The 15114-nt window shown below is 50.7% G+C and overlaps 1 protein-coding gene across 1 annotated transcript in view; it reads right to left on the bottom strand.

Moving 5' to 3' along the window:
* LOC138865071 (constitutive coactivator of peroxisome proliferator-activated receptor gamma-like) overlaps positions 1 to 13548 on the bottom strand; it is a 16871-nt gene extending 3323 nt beyond the window's left edge. The window contains exon 1 of the mRNA XM_070134411.1: positions 13405 to 13548. Coding sequence (XP_069990512.1) covers positions 13405 to 13548 — 144 coding nt within the window. The remainder of the gene's footprint in view (positions 1 to 13404) is intronic.
* Positions 13549 to 15114: the final 1566 nt, after the last annotated feature.

The following is a 15114-nucleotide window of genomic DNA, read 5'->3' on the forward strand; positions in this document are numbered from 1 at the left end:
TCTCTCCCTCTTTCTCTTCTCTCTCCCTCTTTCCCTCTTCCACTCTTCTTCCTCTTTCTCTTATTCTCTACCTCCCTCCCTCTTTCCATTTCTTCCCCTCTCTCTCTTTCCCTATTTCCCTCTCCTTTCCATCGTTTAATAAGTTGTTGGCATAACCGATTCACTCGCAACGGGAAGTGACGGACGGGAAGCTACGGGCTGTGTGGAGACGAACTGGTCTTCTCTGCGGAACCTTCTACTTCTCCCGTTATACGTACGTTGCTGTGGCGTTTAAATGGGGGGGAGGGGGGTTATTTGTATCATGTTGTGCTCTTTTGTCTGTATGCTTGTCTGTTTTTCTCTTTTTTTGTCTTTTTCATTGTTTTGTCTTTCTTTCTTTCATTCGATCTTTCTCTTTCTCCTCTCCTCTCCGGTCTCTCTCTCTCTCTCTCTCTCTCTCTCTCTCTCTCTCTCTCTCTCTCTCTCTCTCTCTCTCTCTCTCTCTCTCTCTCTCTCTCTCTCTCTCTCCCTCTCCCTCTCTCCCTCTCCCTCTCCCTCTCCTCCCCTCCCCCCCGTATCTTACACACACTGTCAGTATGTCATGCACAGAATGACTAAAAGACATATCGGTTATTCCTATAGACGTCGCTCTTCAAACGACAGAGAAAATAAACAAAAGTTGGCCGAAAGAAGAGAAAATATGAAGTCCATAAAAAAAGGTTCTTTTCGTAAACTTGTACAAACTCCCCACATAAATTTCTCCGCCACCCCATCAGCCCTTGTAAGAAAGAGTCAATATTGGCAAATCATACTGGGAAAAAAGGACGGAAAAGGTGTTAAGAAGATATCGAGCCCCAGACCGGTCGCCATGTTTACCCATCCAAGCCCGCTCGCCACGTTTGTTTACACGCGGTGTTCCTATGGGTGGCCGCGACCTCGTCTTCGGCTTGGCTCCTCGCGTTGCCCTCCGCCGCTCCTCTCCTGCTTCCCTTCTTCCACTTTTATTTGTTCTCTCGATTTTCCATTTTCCATCCCCTTTCTATCTATCTCCCCCCACCCCCTATGTCGCCACGTGGGCACCTCTCAATTCCGAGGGATAGACACAAAGAACAATAATTAGAGTAGAGGGAATGTATCGGCTGGAAGTAAATGAGGAAGGAAGAGGAAGAAGAGGAGGAGAGGGCAGTGGGGGGAAGGGGTGAGCGCCGCCAGGACTGGCCCACGGAAACGAAGCCGCCATTAATTCGAGGCGGAATTCCCCCAGCGAAGAGTGGAGCATCTGTAAGTACTCCAGGACAAAGCCAAAACAATCCAAACACTCGGCCCGAGAATCCTCCCGACCCACAAACCGGCTCAGCCCCGCATCCACGAAAACGAATACGGCGAGCAAACAGCGGCCAAGTGCGCTCCGAGTTGGGGCCGAGCTAACGCAGCTTCTGTCTGGCGCTGTTTACATTTGTTGTTTACCCTGCACGTTTACCCGCACTCCCCCTTCCCCCCTCTTCCTCCTCTCCCTCTCCCCCCTGCCCCTCTGTGCCTCCTCTCCCTCTCCCCCTGCCCCTCTCTGCCTCCTCTCCCTTCCCCCCTGCCCCTCTCTCCCTCCTCTCCCTCTCTCCCCCCTTCCCCTCTCTTGCCCGACGGCCATGCCACCTCGCGGACGAAATGGGAATGAGGAGCTCGACAGCGTGGTGGCGGAGAGAGTTTTCTAAAATGTCTTATTTTTTTGTCTATTTATTTTTTCACTCTCTTCTGTTGCACACGGGAGGCGTGTATTCATGTCGTTATTAAGGCATTTCTCGGCTCTTAATTTAGTGTGAGGTGCCGGAAACCCATTAAAAAAGGCACGGGGAAGTGAAAGCCTGTATTGTTCTCGGTTCTCTTGGGTGAAAATAGTCGGTGTTTTCACAGCGGGCAAGACATACAAACAGTCGCATTTTTTGGGTCTCCGAACTCGGCGTAGAGTGTACACAAATGTGCGTGTGCGTGTGTGTGTGTGTGTGTGTGTGTGTGTGTGTGTGTGTGTGTGTGTGTGTGTGTGTGTGTGTGTGTGTGTGTGTGTGTGTGTGTGTGTGTGTTTGTAAGTTTGTACATGTCGATCTGTCTGTGTGTGTGTTTTTATGTGTGCATATGTCGATCTGTCTGTATGTATGTCTGTTTCTCGACCAGCCTGCGTCCGCCAGGAACAGAGAGACCGAAGAAGAGAGGGAAAGAACGAAAGAAATGATAAAAGAAGAGAGAAGGGGATTTGATGTGTGTGGCCTCGGGGATCTTTGTGCGAACCAATTGTTTTTGCAGACAATTAACAACCTCACGTGTTTCTTTATCTTTATCGTCTTATTTTCGTTGATCGTATCTGTTCGTTTTTTCCCCTGACAGTTCTCAGTAGCCCAGTAAATAACCTTGACAAACTTGCTTTAGTGAAGGAATTCGGGACACGCTCAAAAATGTCCACAACATTGAAGTTCGACTTAGTAAATTAAAAGAGCCGTAGTTTTTTTCTGTTCTTGTCGGACTTTTGTGTTAATTCCGTGGTAGAATTCTGTGTTGCAATGCAATTTATGTAATTTATGTGTCCGTTCGTTTATTTGGTAATATATTTTTCACACCGTCTCACTCCGCTTCTGCTGCAATTTATGTTCTGTTTTGGTCTATTAATTTTCGATCTTTTGTCCGTTTACAGTTTATCTGTTACTTCTTTTCCCCATCTTTCATTTCCCTTCTTCCTATCTGTCTTTGTTTACAATCGTTGCGTCTCTTCCCATCTTTTGTTCTCCTATCCATCTCTCAACATTCGCCATTCTCTCTGTTATCAAAGACGAAGATGAATAAATAAACATTAAACGACCGAACAGGATAAAGAGACAGTTTACAAGGATCATTTAGCGCGAGAGATAGACAGAAACAATCTCCACACATTCTGCCTTTTTTCTTTTTTTCTTCTTTTTCTGTGGCAGCTGAAGAGGAAAATTATCGTGCGATGGAGGGAGGAGAGAAAAAGAAAAATTGTGGTCAACTTCACGTTCTTTCTTCTCTCCCTCTCCCCCTCTCTCCCTCCTCCTTCACCCACTAGAGACACTTATCCTCCTTTCCTTCCTCTTGCCTGCCCCTCTTTCCCCACCATTCACTCTCCTCTCCACACTCTCCGTCTTGACAGCTAATGTGGTGTAAAAGGCCTGTCTTGTAGTGCTTCCTCGCCGGAACCACGAAATAGCTGTGTGAAGGCGCCCCTATCCCCCTTTTTTTCTTTTTTCTCTCTCTTTTGGTTTCTTCTCTTCTTTCCTTTTCCCTTTTTTGGGGGGGTTGTACTGTTTTTGTTTCATTTTCTGGTCTTTTCTTTTCTTGTCTCTCCTCTTCTCTTGTTTTGTTTTATTGTCTCTCCTCTTCGCGTTTCTTCTCTCCTCTTTTATTCTTTTCTTTTCTTGTCTGTCCTTTTCTCTCCTTTCTCCTCTCTTCTCTTCTTTTGTTTTATTGTCTCTCCTCTCCTCTTCTCTTCTCTTCACATGTAAAGAGAAAGCTCGTATATTTGGAAGCCTCGTCAGCGCCACCTGATAAAGGAATGCATAATTTAAAGAAAAAATATTTTGCTTTATGAATATATCTACATCATGATGCAGGAAGACAAACACAGCACGCCCTGTTATGTTTTACAGATGCGTTTATAAATCGTAGCGATAAAATAAATCCTAAATCATTTGGCATGTTTAGTATTACACAGACTCGGCATAGAAGGCACGTACTCGGTGACCCCTCCCCCCCCCCCAATCTCTTGATATTGAGTTGTATGTCCTTTAGATCTTTCTCCTCTCCCCCTTTCTCGGTGTCTGTCTGTGTATCTCTTGTCTGTCTGTCTTTGTCTCTCTCGCTCTCACTCTCTCTCTCTCTCTCTTTCTCTCTCTCTCTCTCTCTCTCTTCTCTCTTCTCTCTCTCTCTCTCTCTCTCTCTCTCTCTCTCTCTATCTCTCTCTCTATCTGTCCTCCCTCTCTCCCTCCCTCCCTCCCTCCCTCCTCCTCCCCTCTCCCCCTCCCTCTCTCCCTCCCTCCCTCCTTCCCCAAGTCCCTCTTTTTTAGATTCATTATACAGATTTTAGGCCTCATTGCGGTAACAGTCAGACACTTTTTCTCTCTCTCTCTCTTTTTTGTATATACTGAAGGAGCTGTCGGAAGATGTCAGCTGTTGGTGGCGGTGGCGGCACTCACTTATTGTTGGGGTTGTTAACGATGACGTTTTCGGGTGGTTGGGGGGGGGGGGGGAGAAGGGGAGGAGGGTGTAGAGAGAGGGAGAGAGAGAGGATAGGGGAAGAGGGGTGAGTAGAGAGACGGGAAGATGGGGAGAAGGGAAGAGGGAATTAGAGAGAAGGGAAGAGGTGGGATAAGGAAGAGGGAGAGCGAATAGGAAAGGGGAGGAGAGAAGGAGAGAGAATAGGGAAGAAGGGAGAGAGAGAGGAGAGAGAGAGAGATTGAAGGAGGAAGGGAGGGAGGAAGGAAGGGAGGTAGATTGATGGAGAGAGAGAGAGAGAGAGAGAGAGAGAGAGAGAGAGAGAGAGAGAGAGAGAGAGAGAGAGAGAGAGAGAGAGAGAGAGAGAGGCCTTTAAGTGTCCTCGTGGGAGAGCGTTTCGTTCTTTGCCGACGTCGTGGAATTAGATTTTTTCGGCGACGTGTCTTTTTATTGTGGAAGGAGGGGGAGGAGGTGGGGGGAGGATGGTTGTGGAGGGGGTGTAGGGGAGGTTAGGTGTTGGGGGGAGGTGAAAATGAGGGGAAAGAGTAGGGGAAGGGAAAGGGAGGGGGAGGCGAAGAGGAGGGAGAAGGAGGAGGAAGAAGAGTAACGAAGGGAGGGCCGAAAAGGAAGAGAAAGAAAAGGGGTGGAACACTAGCAAGAGGCGGAGGAGGAGGAAGAAAGGGCGGGGTAGGGGAGGAGGAGGAGGCAGAGTAGAGAGGAGAAGGAGGAGGAGGAGGAGGAGGCGGAGGCGAGGAGGAGAAGGAGGAGAGGAGGGGAGGGGGAGGGGAGGAGGAGGCGAGGAGGGAAGAGAAGGAGGAGGCGAGGAGGGGGAGGGGTAGGGGAGGCAGCTGGAAAATAGTTTGGGGAAAATTAGGAGCGACGTCGGGAAATTCGTTGACTTTGCCCCCTCCTCCTTTTAGGGTTAAAGAGACACAGTTGCTTTCAAGTGTTTTTACCCCATTCCTCCCTCCCCCCCCTTTTTTTTTTTACTTTGTTTTCAACTTTGACCTTCTATTCATTGATTGATTCTATTGTTTTCCCATCCCCTCTTTATCTTTATCTTTGCCTCCTCGTTCGTTTCTCTCTCTATCTCTCTTATTTAATAAGAAACCTTTTTCTTGCAGTTACTCCATGTTATTTTCCTTCTGTCCTCTCCTTTCACTTTTTTCTCTCTTACGCCTTCTTTTGCTTATCCTTATCCCCATCTCTCAGAATTCTATTTTTATACTTCCTTATCATCTGTTTCTCTGTGTTTGTGTTCTTATTTCTTCTATTCTTCCTCCTATTCTCCTTCACCAGTACCACCTCCTCTTTCTTCCCTTCACTCCCCTCTTCTTCTTCTTCTTCTTCTTCTTCTTCCTTCTTCTTCTTCTTCTTCTTCTTCTTCTTCTTCTTCTTCTTCTTCTTCTTCTTCTTCTTCTTCTTCTTCTTCTTCCTCCTCCTCCTCCTCCTCCTCCTCCTCCTCCCCCCCCAGTCCTCTCCTCCTTCCCCCCAGTCCTCTCCTCCTCCTCCCCCCCAGTCCTCCCCTCCCTCCTCCTCCCTTTTCTCTTCCAATTCCCGATTCCCGATTCCCACGCCGCAGGATGAGCCGGCCGCCGCGCCGGAGGAGCGAGTGCCCCGCGGGCCCCAAAGCCTCTTAAGGCATCCTACGATCCCGGCTTTTGTGGATGATTAATTCGCTGTTGAGGGCAGCCGGCGTGGCACTCGGCCGCGACCAGGGCAAACAGTGCCAGGGGGAGGGGGGGGGGGGGGATGTAGAGGGTGCGGGGAGGGGTGGGAGGGACAAGGTAGGGGTGGGAGGGGTGTGAGGGACAAGGGAGGGTGTGAGGGCGGAATTGGGGGGGTGGGAGAGAAGAGGAGAGATGTGAGTCAAAGGGGTTGGGTGAGGGGGAGGAAGGAAGGTAGGGTGGGAGGTTGATTAATGGAAAGGGGGGGAGAGAGAGAGAGAATGTTAGGAAGACAGATAGACGAACAGAGAGATGGGAGAGAGAGAGAGAGAGAGAGAGAGAGAGAGAGAGAGAGAGAGAGAGAGAGAGAGAGAGAGAGAGAGAGAGAGAGAGAGAGAGAGGGCGAGAGGGCGAGAGGGCGAGACAATATTAGGAAGACAGACGAACAGAGAGAGAGAGAGAGGGCGAGAGCGAGAGCTTGTCAGGGTCCAAAGCAAAGTCCAAAGTGCCCTGATGGACTGGGAGGAGCGAGACACACCTCCTCAGCCTTTCTCGGACTTTTTTTTTATCTCTCCTTCTCCTCCTTCCAACTCATTCTTCTTTTTTTCTGTTTGTCTTTATTACCGTTTTTTTCTTTATTCTTTATGCGTTCTTCCTCTTGTCATCTTTTTTTCTGTTTGTCTTTATTACCGTTTTTTTCTTTCTTATTTATGCGTTCTTCCGCTTGTCATCACGTTACGTTTTTTCTCTTTTTTTCTTTTTTTTTAAGAGATTAAGTGAGTTCTCGATCCAAGTCTTGTCAGACACACGTTCACGTCGGCTCCCCCCCCTATCCTCTCTCCATCTTCCCCACCCCCATCCTCCCTCCATCTCCCCCATCCTCCCTCCATCTCCCCCCCATCCTCCCTCTGTCCTCCCCCCTCTCCTCCCACATCCCTCACCCCTACCCTCCCTTCAGCCTCCCCCCCTCCCTCCACCCCCCTCCCCTGTTCACTCCTCCCACCTCAATACGGTTTATTAAATCAGGGTCTGGGGGCGGAGGGAAGGGAAAAAAGAGAAAGAAGAAGAGAAGGAAAAGGAAGAAGGAAAAATAGAATGAGCCAAAAGGACGCGGGAGAATGGAGGACGGTAACCATGGAGTCTCCTCTCTTAAGAAAAGGGAAATCTTTGGAGTTCAGGGAAGGAGAAGGGTGACAGACAGACGAACTGGCACACGAAAGGGGAAAATATTTCGTAAAAACAGAAGGTGGAAAAACAGAAAAAAATATGATTCGAATGCTGAAAAAAGGAAAATATTTATGAAACAAAGGAAAGATAAAAGGAAAACGTCCAAAAAACAAAAGCTGAAAAATGGATATATCATTTAAAAGATTAGAAAAAAGAAATATAAAAAGGGAAAGAAAAAAGATATTGAAATATAAGTTATAAAATATGAAAAAGACAATTAAACCAAAAGCTAAAAAAGGAAAAGAGATGATTTAAACAAAAGCTTAAAATATATGATCTAAAAAAAAAGATAAATGAAAAACTATCGAAACAAAAGCAAAGGGAAAATAACAAAACACTGAAACAAAACATAAAACAAGAAATAAAAAGAACGAAACAGAAGCCCAGAGGGAAGATATAGAAGCCAGTGGCGCCCCTTGACCCGGGGGAGCCAAGGCAGGGCTCGCGATGGGCAGTTTGGAACTAATTACTCACAAGAACGAGGACCCGGCGGAGGGTAAACGACATCCCCCCCCTCCCCCTCCCTCCCTCCCTCCCTTGTTATCCGCTCGATTCTCTCTTGGTTTATCTTCTCCCTGGATTTTTTTTTTTTTTTTTTTTTTTTTGGCCCGGGAGGGATTCTTAAAAATTCTTTCTGTTTTTTTTTCTTCTTCTTTGGATTTGGTTTGAGGATTTATTTTAATGTTCGATGATTTATTTATTATTATTTTTTCTATTTGAAGCATAAAAAGGGAGATATGTGTATATATATATATTGTTTTTTTTTTATAAAGAATTTCATTGGCTGGAACCAAATGTCGTGCCAGTTGACAAGGAATATTTAAATTCAGGAAATCTCTTCCTCGTCCCCTTCCCCCCCCTCCCCCCCTGTCCACCCCTCTCTCCCTTCCCTTCCCTTACTGCTAGAGGATTTCCTTAGCATCCTCTTGTACCTTCTTCGGACTGCTCCTTTTCTTGAGATTTCTTTTTTTTTTAGGACTCTGAGGATGGCAGGAGGAGGGGAGGGAGGGAGGGATGAGGATGGCAGGAGGAGGGGAGAGAGGGAGGGTGGAGGGTAGGTGAGGGAGGAGGGAGGGAGGGAGAGTTGGAGGAGGAGGAAGGGAGGGAAATAGGGAGGGAGGAGGGGAGAAAGGGAGGAAGGACAGAAGGTGAGGGAGAAAGGGAGGGAGGGAGGGAGGAAGGGAGGGAAGGAGGGAGGGAGGGACAGGCGCGTTGAGATGCTTGTCACTCCTCGACCTAATTGGGTTGCGAGGGAGGGAAGGGGGGGGGAGAGTAGGGGAATTATCCTATCTGGCAGTCTTATGTGATGGTTTTAGGGGGGGAGGGGGGGAGGGCAAAGGGAGAGGAAGGGGAGGTGGTGGTGGTGGGGGGGGGGGTCGTTGCTTCGTGACCCGGCTTCCAAACACTGTTATTTCTCTCTTTGTTGTTTGGGTACTTAATAACCTCCCCCCCCCCCGTCAACCCCCATACTCGCCTGTGAAAAAAGAAAAAGAAAAATTAAATGTACAGTATTATTTTATTAACCTCTTTATCATACACGTGCGTCTGTCCCTCCTCTTTCTCCTCCTTGTCTTCTCACCCTCCTCCTCCTCCTCCTCCTCTCATCCCTCTCCTCCTCCCTCTTCTCGTCCCACTCCTCCTCCTCCTCCTTCTCGTCCCACTCCTCCTCCTCCTCCTTCTCGTCCCACTCCTCCTCCTCCTCCTACTTATCCTTCTTCTCCTCCTCTTCTCGTCCCACTCCTCCTCCTCCTCCTTCTCGTCCCACTCCTCCTCCTCCTCCTACTTATCCTTCTTCTCCTCCTCTTCTCGTCCCACTCCCTCCTCCTCCTCCTTCTCGTCCCACTCCTCCTCCTCCTCCTACTTATCCTTCTTCTCCCTCCTCTTCTCGTCCCACTCCTCCTCCTCCTCCTTCTCGTCCCACTCCTCCTCCTACTCCTACTTATCCTACTTCTCTTCCTCTTCTCGTCCCACTCCTCCTCCTCCTCCTTCTCGTCCCACTCCTCCTCCTCCTCCTACTTATCCTTCTTCTCCTCCTCTTCTCGTCCCACTCCTCCTCCTCCTCCTTCTCGTCCCACTCCTCCTCCTCCTCCTACTTATCCTTCTTCTCCTCCTCTTCTCGTCCCACTCCTCCTCCTCCTCCACCCCCCGTTCCTCGCCTCCTCCTCCACACCTCCCCCCCCCCCCCCAACTAAAAAGCCTTAGCGTGCCGGGGTTGAGGTTGGGTCGGCTGCTCCCCAGAAAGACGTGACCTGGGTTGTAAAATGACCCAGCTTACGAGGGGTCAGCGGAAAGGGTCTGGGGGAAGGGGGTCGGGGGTGGAGGAGGTGGAAGGGGCTAGGGAAGCAGGAGGAGGTGGAAGGAGGTAGAAGGATCTGGGGGAAGGGGGAGAGGGGAGGGGGAGGAGGAGGAGGTGGAAGGGGCTAGGGAAGGAGGAGGAGGTGGAAGGAGGTAGAAGGATCTGGGAGAAGGGGAAGGGAGGAGGAGGAGGTGGAAGAGGCTGGGCAAGGGGGGAGAGGGGAGGGGGAGGGGGGTCTGCTTACTTGGCTGGTGGGGGACGTTCGACCGTTCGAAATATATCTTTAGCTAGATAGATTGGGCTGAGTCGATAGATATTGTTTTATTTATTTATTTCGTTGTGGGTCTGTGTTTATTTCGCTGTATTTCATTGTTGTTTTGTGCACAGCTGTGGAATGTTTCCTTACTGTTCCCCTCGTATCACTTGTGTGGTTTTTTCATTTGGGTTTTGCTGCTCTTGAGGTTTTCTCTCTCTATTTTCCTACCTTTTTTGTGTTTTTGTTTTTTGTTTTTAGGCTCTCGGCTTTTCTTCTTCCTCTTCCTTTTAAATTTCTTCTTCCTTCTCTTCCTCTTCCTTTACCCCTCCTCCTCCTCCTCCTTCCCTTTCTTCCCCTCCTTCTCCCCCTCATCCTCCTTCTTCCCTTCCCCCTCCCTCCTCCTTCCCCTTTCTTCCCCTTCCCCTCCCCCTCCTCCTCCTCCTCCTCCTCCTCCTCCTCCTCCTCCTCCTCCTCCTCCTCCTCCCCCTCCTCCTCCCCCCTTACCGCATGCGCACACGGCCCTCCCTGACTCCCTTATCGCCCCACGCCGCGTGTATGTAATGTCAACAGAGGGAAGCATATCCTTGCCTTGATCACCCGCCACCTGCCCTTTGGGGTGGGGGGTGGGTGGGGGTGATAAGAGGGTAGGGGAAGGGGGGAAGGGGATAGGGGAGATAGGAGAGGGGAGAGGGGGAGGGGAGAAGTGGAGGAAGAAGGGGAGAAGGGGACAGGGAGAGAGGAGAGAGGGAGGGGGAAGGGGAGAAGTGGAGGGGGAAGGGGAGAAGGGGATGGGAGAGAGGGATGGTGAGAGGGAGAAGGGGAAGGGGAGAGAGTCGTGGGGATAGAATAGAATTGGGAAGGGGTGGTAAGGAGGCGAAGGAAGGGTTCAAGATGGCCTTGCTTGCCCTCTTAGTGTTGGGGAATGTGGGGGGGGGGGAGGTAGGGAGAGAAAGGAGAGGTTTTATTCCGTATCTTTACGTCGGTTTGTTAATATCTTCCGCCTCCCTCCCTCTCTCTCTCCCTCATTTGTCGTCCCGTGTATCACTTTTTTCTATTTTTCCTCCCTCTTTCGCTCTCCATTCTATCTCTCTTGTATATCACACTCCTAAGTCCTCTCTCCTCCCCGCCACCCCCTTCCTTCCCCACTTTCCCTTGCCATTCGCACCCTCCCTCCTCCACCCTCCCCCACCCCATTATTCACCTTCTCCCTCCCTTACCCTTCTCACACTCCCCTCATCCACCCTCCCTAATCCACCTTTCCCTCCTTCCCCCTCCCCTCTCCCACCTTCCCCTCCTCCACTCCCACCCTCCTTCCCACACGCCCCTCATCCACCCCCACCCTCCTTCCCACACCTTCCCTTCATCCACTCCTACCCTCCCTCTTCCACCCCACCCTCCCCTCCCCCACCTTCTCCTCCTCCCACCCCCTTCCTTCCCACCCTCCCCACCCCCACCTTCTCCTCCACTCCCCCCTCCTTCCCACACGCTCCCCTCCCCCTTCCCCCCTCGCAACACAACACGGCCGCCCTCTCACCCTCGCCGGCGTCGTCACTCTCTGTGGCACTGAACTGGCACTTGATTTTAATTGGTCATTGAAGCGCGGTTCTCGTCGCGCGTTGGAGTGGCTCTCGCGCCCGCCGGAGATGCCGCCCCGGAGCTTCTTCTGGGTCCGCACTCTCTCTCTCTCTTCTCGTCCTCGCTTCCTCCTTCGTTCGCTCTCTCTCTCTTTCTCTCATTCTCTCTCTCCTCGTCCGCGTGTCTTCCTAAGTTCGCTCTCTCTCTCTCTCTCTCTCTCTCTCTCTCTCTCTCTCTCTCTCTCTCTCTCTCTCTCTCTCTCTCTCTCTCTCTCTCTCTCTCTCTCTCTCTCTCTCTCTCTTCGTCCGCGTGTCTTCCTTCGTCCGCTCGCTCGTCCTCCTACTTCTACTCTCGTTCTCTCTCTCATTCTCGTCCGCGTTTCCTACTTCGTAAGGTCTCTTGTCCGCGCCTCCTCTCCTCCTCCTCCTCATTCTCCTCCTCCTCCTCCTCCTCCTCCTCCTCCTCCTCATTCTCCTCTGGCGTCCTGTGTGGCCTTCTTCATCTCTTTCTTTTCCTTCGTTTTTTTCCTTTTTGGGCTTTCTGGATTTTCTCCGGTTTCGGGGGGATTGTTTTTAATTTTGTTTTATTGTTTTTGGTCTCTTCCTGTTGGGTTTTACTGCCTACTCTCGGGTTATGTTTACTTTATGTTGACTTGCGTTTCTCTTTTTCTCTATGTATATATTTCTCTCTGTCTCTCTCTCTCTCTGTCTCTCTCTCTCTCTCTCTCTCTCTCTCTCTCTCTCTCTCTCTCTCTCTCTCTCTCTCTCTCTCTCTCTCTCTCTCTCATCACACACACACACACACACACACACACACACACACACACACACACACACACCACACACACACACACACACACACACACACACACACACACTCTCCCTCCCTCCTCTGCCCTTTCTCTCTATCTCCCTCCTCCCTCTCTCTCCCTCCCTCCCCCTTTCACTCACTCCCTCTCTCCCTCCCCCTCCTTCCTCCCCTCCCTACAAATATTATTAATGTAGCTCTAGCTTCTAATATTCCCCTTCCCCCTTTCTTTTTTTATCTCCGTTGTCACTAATACTTCTCCTCCTTTCTCTTTCCTCTGTTGATCCCTCCATCCCTCCTTTTTTCTTCTGATCCCCCCGTAATTACTGTCTAATAAGGCAGCTATTGTTGACAAATGAAGTAATAATATTTTACGACCTATAAAGACAAAATGGAGGAGACTTAGGCTGGGATCTGCTGGTGCTCGGCAGTAAAAAAGTGGTCATTAGAAACACGGTTATGACATCTTTCGCTCTCCCTCCCTTGCCCATTCTCCGCCTCTGCTCCTTCTCCCTTTCCCCTCTCCCTCTCTCCCTCCCTCGCCCATTCTCCCCCTCTGCTCCTTTTCCCTTCCCCTCTCCCTCCTTTGCCCCTTCTCCCTTTCCCCTCTCCCTCTCTCCCTCCTTTGCCCCTTCTTCCCCTCTGCTCCTTCTCCTTTCTCCTCTCCCTCTCTTCCTTCTTTGCCTCTTCTCCCCCTCTGCTCCTTCTCCCTTTCCCCTTTCCTCCTCTCCAGTTTCTTCTGCTCTGTCTTCGCTGTTCGTTCTTTTCTTCGCCGTTTCTTCTTTCGTCCCTCGCTCCCGTCTGTCTTTTCCGCCTCCCTTTCCTTCTCTCCCATCTTTCCCTCTCCCTCCTTTTCCTTTATCCTTTCCTTCCACCAAATCTCCCTACTCTCACCTCCTCTTTCTCTCTTCCTTTTTACCTTAATATCTCTTGTTTCTTTATTTTCTCTTCCCAGAACTCTTATGTCTCTCTCTTTCCGAGCCCACTTCCCCTCCCCTCTCCCCCACTTATTCCCTCTTCTCTCCCCTCTCTTCTTCTTCTTCACCCTCCCCCCCTGCCCCCTTCCCCTCAGCTAAGAGGAGGAGAAGAAAAAGAAAGACGAAGAAAGAGAAAGACGATGAATATAGACGCCAAGGAAGGACAAGATTAGATCTTTATGACGTGCGTGTGTATGTCCGCTTGTGTGTGTGTGTGCGTGTGTGTTTGTGTGTGTGTGTGTGTGTGTGTGTGTGTGTGTGTGTGTGTGTGTGTGTGTGTGTGTGTGTGTGTGTGCGCGTGCGTGTGTGTATTCGTGTGTATGCGTCCTCATTTATGTCTGCTTGTTCGTGTCTGCACCTGCTGTGTCTTCGTGTACGTGCGTGTGCGTGTGTGTGTGTGCGGACCCAGGCGCTGTGACACTCCAGCCGCGACTTGATGGCCTGTCTTTGTGCGCCGACGAGCAGTGACACTCGACCGGCCTCTCGACGGAAGCCCCGGCCCCTTGGAAGACGTCGAGGCCAGATCGGGTCGGGCCGACGCAAAGCCATTATAGTGTTTTCTTGTGTTCGAGCGCCGAGAGGGTCGTCGCTCGGCCCTCTTATTCCTGGCTTTTCTTTTCTTTTTCCTTTCGTTTTTTCTTTTCTTCTTCTTATTATTATTATTTATTATTTATTTTTTGTCTCCCACCTTTCCCAGCTACTTCTCCCCTCCTCCTCCTTCCCTCCCATCTTTCCTCCCCCTCCTCCATACCCCATCTATCCCTCCCATCTTTCCCTCGCTCCCCCTCCATCCTTCCCTCCCACCTTTCTCTCTCTCCTCCTCCATCTCCCCCTCCTCCCCTCCTCCCTCCCATCTTTCCCTCGCTCCTCCTCCATCTCCCCCCTCCTCCTCCTCCATCTCCCCCCCCTCCTCCTCCCCCCCATCTTTCCCTCGCTCCCCCTCCATCCTTCCCTCCCACCTTTCCTCCCATCTTTCCCTCGCACCTTTCCTCCTCCCCCTCCATCCTTCCCTCGCTCCTCCTCCATCTCCCCCCCCCCTCCTCCTCCTCCCCCCATCTTTCCCTCTCTCTTCCTCCATCTCCCCCCCCCCCCCACCCCCTCCTCCTCCTCCGCCGCCGTCGCCATCCATCAAGCCAAACAAGGAGCCCAAGACATCACGTGCCGCCCGGACGACTTAATTACTCTGTTAAGGAGGAGAACATTTAGCGGAGGAAAGGTGGGGGTGGGTGGGTGGGGTGGGGTGGAGAGGGGGGGTGGGTGGGGTGGTAGAGGAGGTGAGAGGGATGAGTGGGGGAGGGGAGGAGAGAGGGTGAGGGGAGATGAGATGGGAGAGGGGGTGGAGGTGAGATGAGAGGGAGGAGGTGGGAGGGTGATAGGAAGAGAAGGGAGAAGAGGGGAGATGAGATGGAGAAGAGGGGGATAGCGAGGAGAGGTGAGAAGGGAGAGGGAGGAGGTGAGAAGAGGGAGAGGGGAAAGGGGGGAGATGAGGGGGGAAGTGGGACTGAGAAAGGGGAAAGAGATGGAAGGAAGGAATGGAAAGAGAGAGAAGGATAAAGAGGTAAGGAAAGGGAGATAAAAAGGCGAGAAAGAAGAAATTGATAGATTCCCAAGATATAGACCTTTGGTGTTTATAGTCAGTAAACAGCCTTTTTTTCTTTTATTTATTTTTGTTTATTTATTCATTTATTGTCGCTTATTTTTGTCAACAGTCCAGCCAAGTAAAAGATTTTTACGAAGTTGGTCACAAAAGAAACGGGAGAAGATAAGTAGTGGGAAGGTGGAGGGGGAGGTTACGGTGGGGGGGGGAGGGGGGGACGGGTGGTGGAGAGATGTTGAAACTCGATGGTTGGAAGGACGACGTTGAGGAAGAATGAGAATGTGAATAATGAGATAATGAGGCGTTCAGGAGGAGGGGAGGAGGCCAAGACGCAAGAGCCAGGTGTTGCCATAACTCACCTGTGCTTCCCGGAGGTTCCCGCAGGTGTCCCACAGGTGTCTCTCGCGGGGGAACTCTTCCTCGTGCTCTCCCCTCTTTCCCCTCTCTCCTTCCTTTTTTCCTCTTTCCGCTTCCTCCTTTCCCCTTCGTCTGTTTTCTTTGCTTTTTTCTCCTTTCTA

Source organism: Penaeus vannamei, chromosome 19, assembly GCF_042767895.1.
Source record: "Penaeus vannamei isolate JL-2024 chromosome 19, ASM4276789v1, whole genome shotgun sequence".
NCBI classification, from domain to species: Eukaryota; Metazoa; Arthropoda; class Malacostraca; order Decapoda; family Penaeidae; genus Penaeus; species Penaeus vannamei.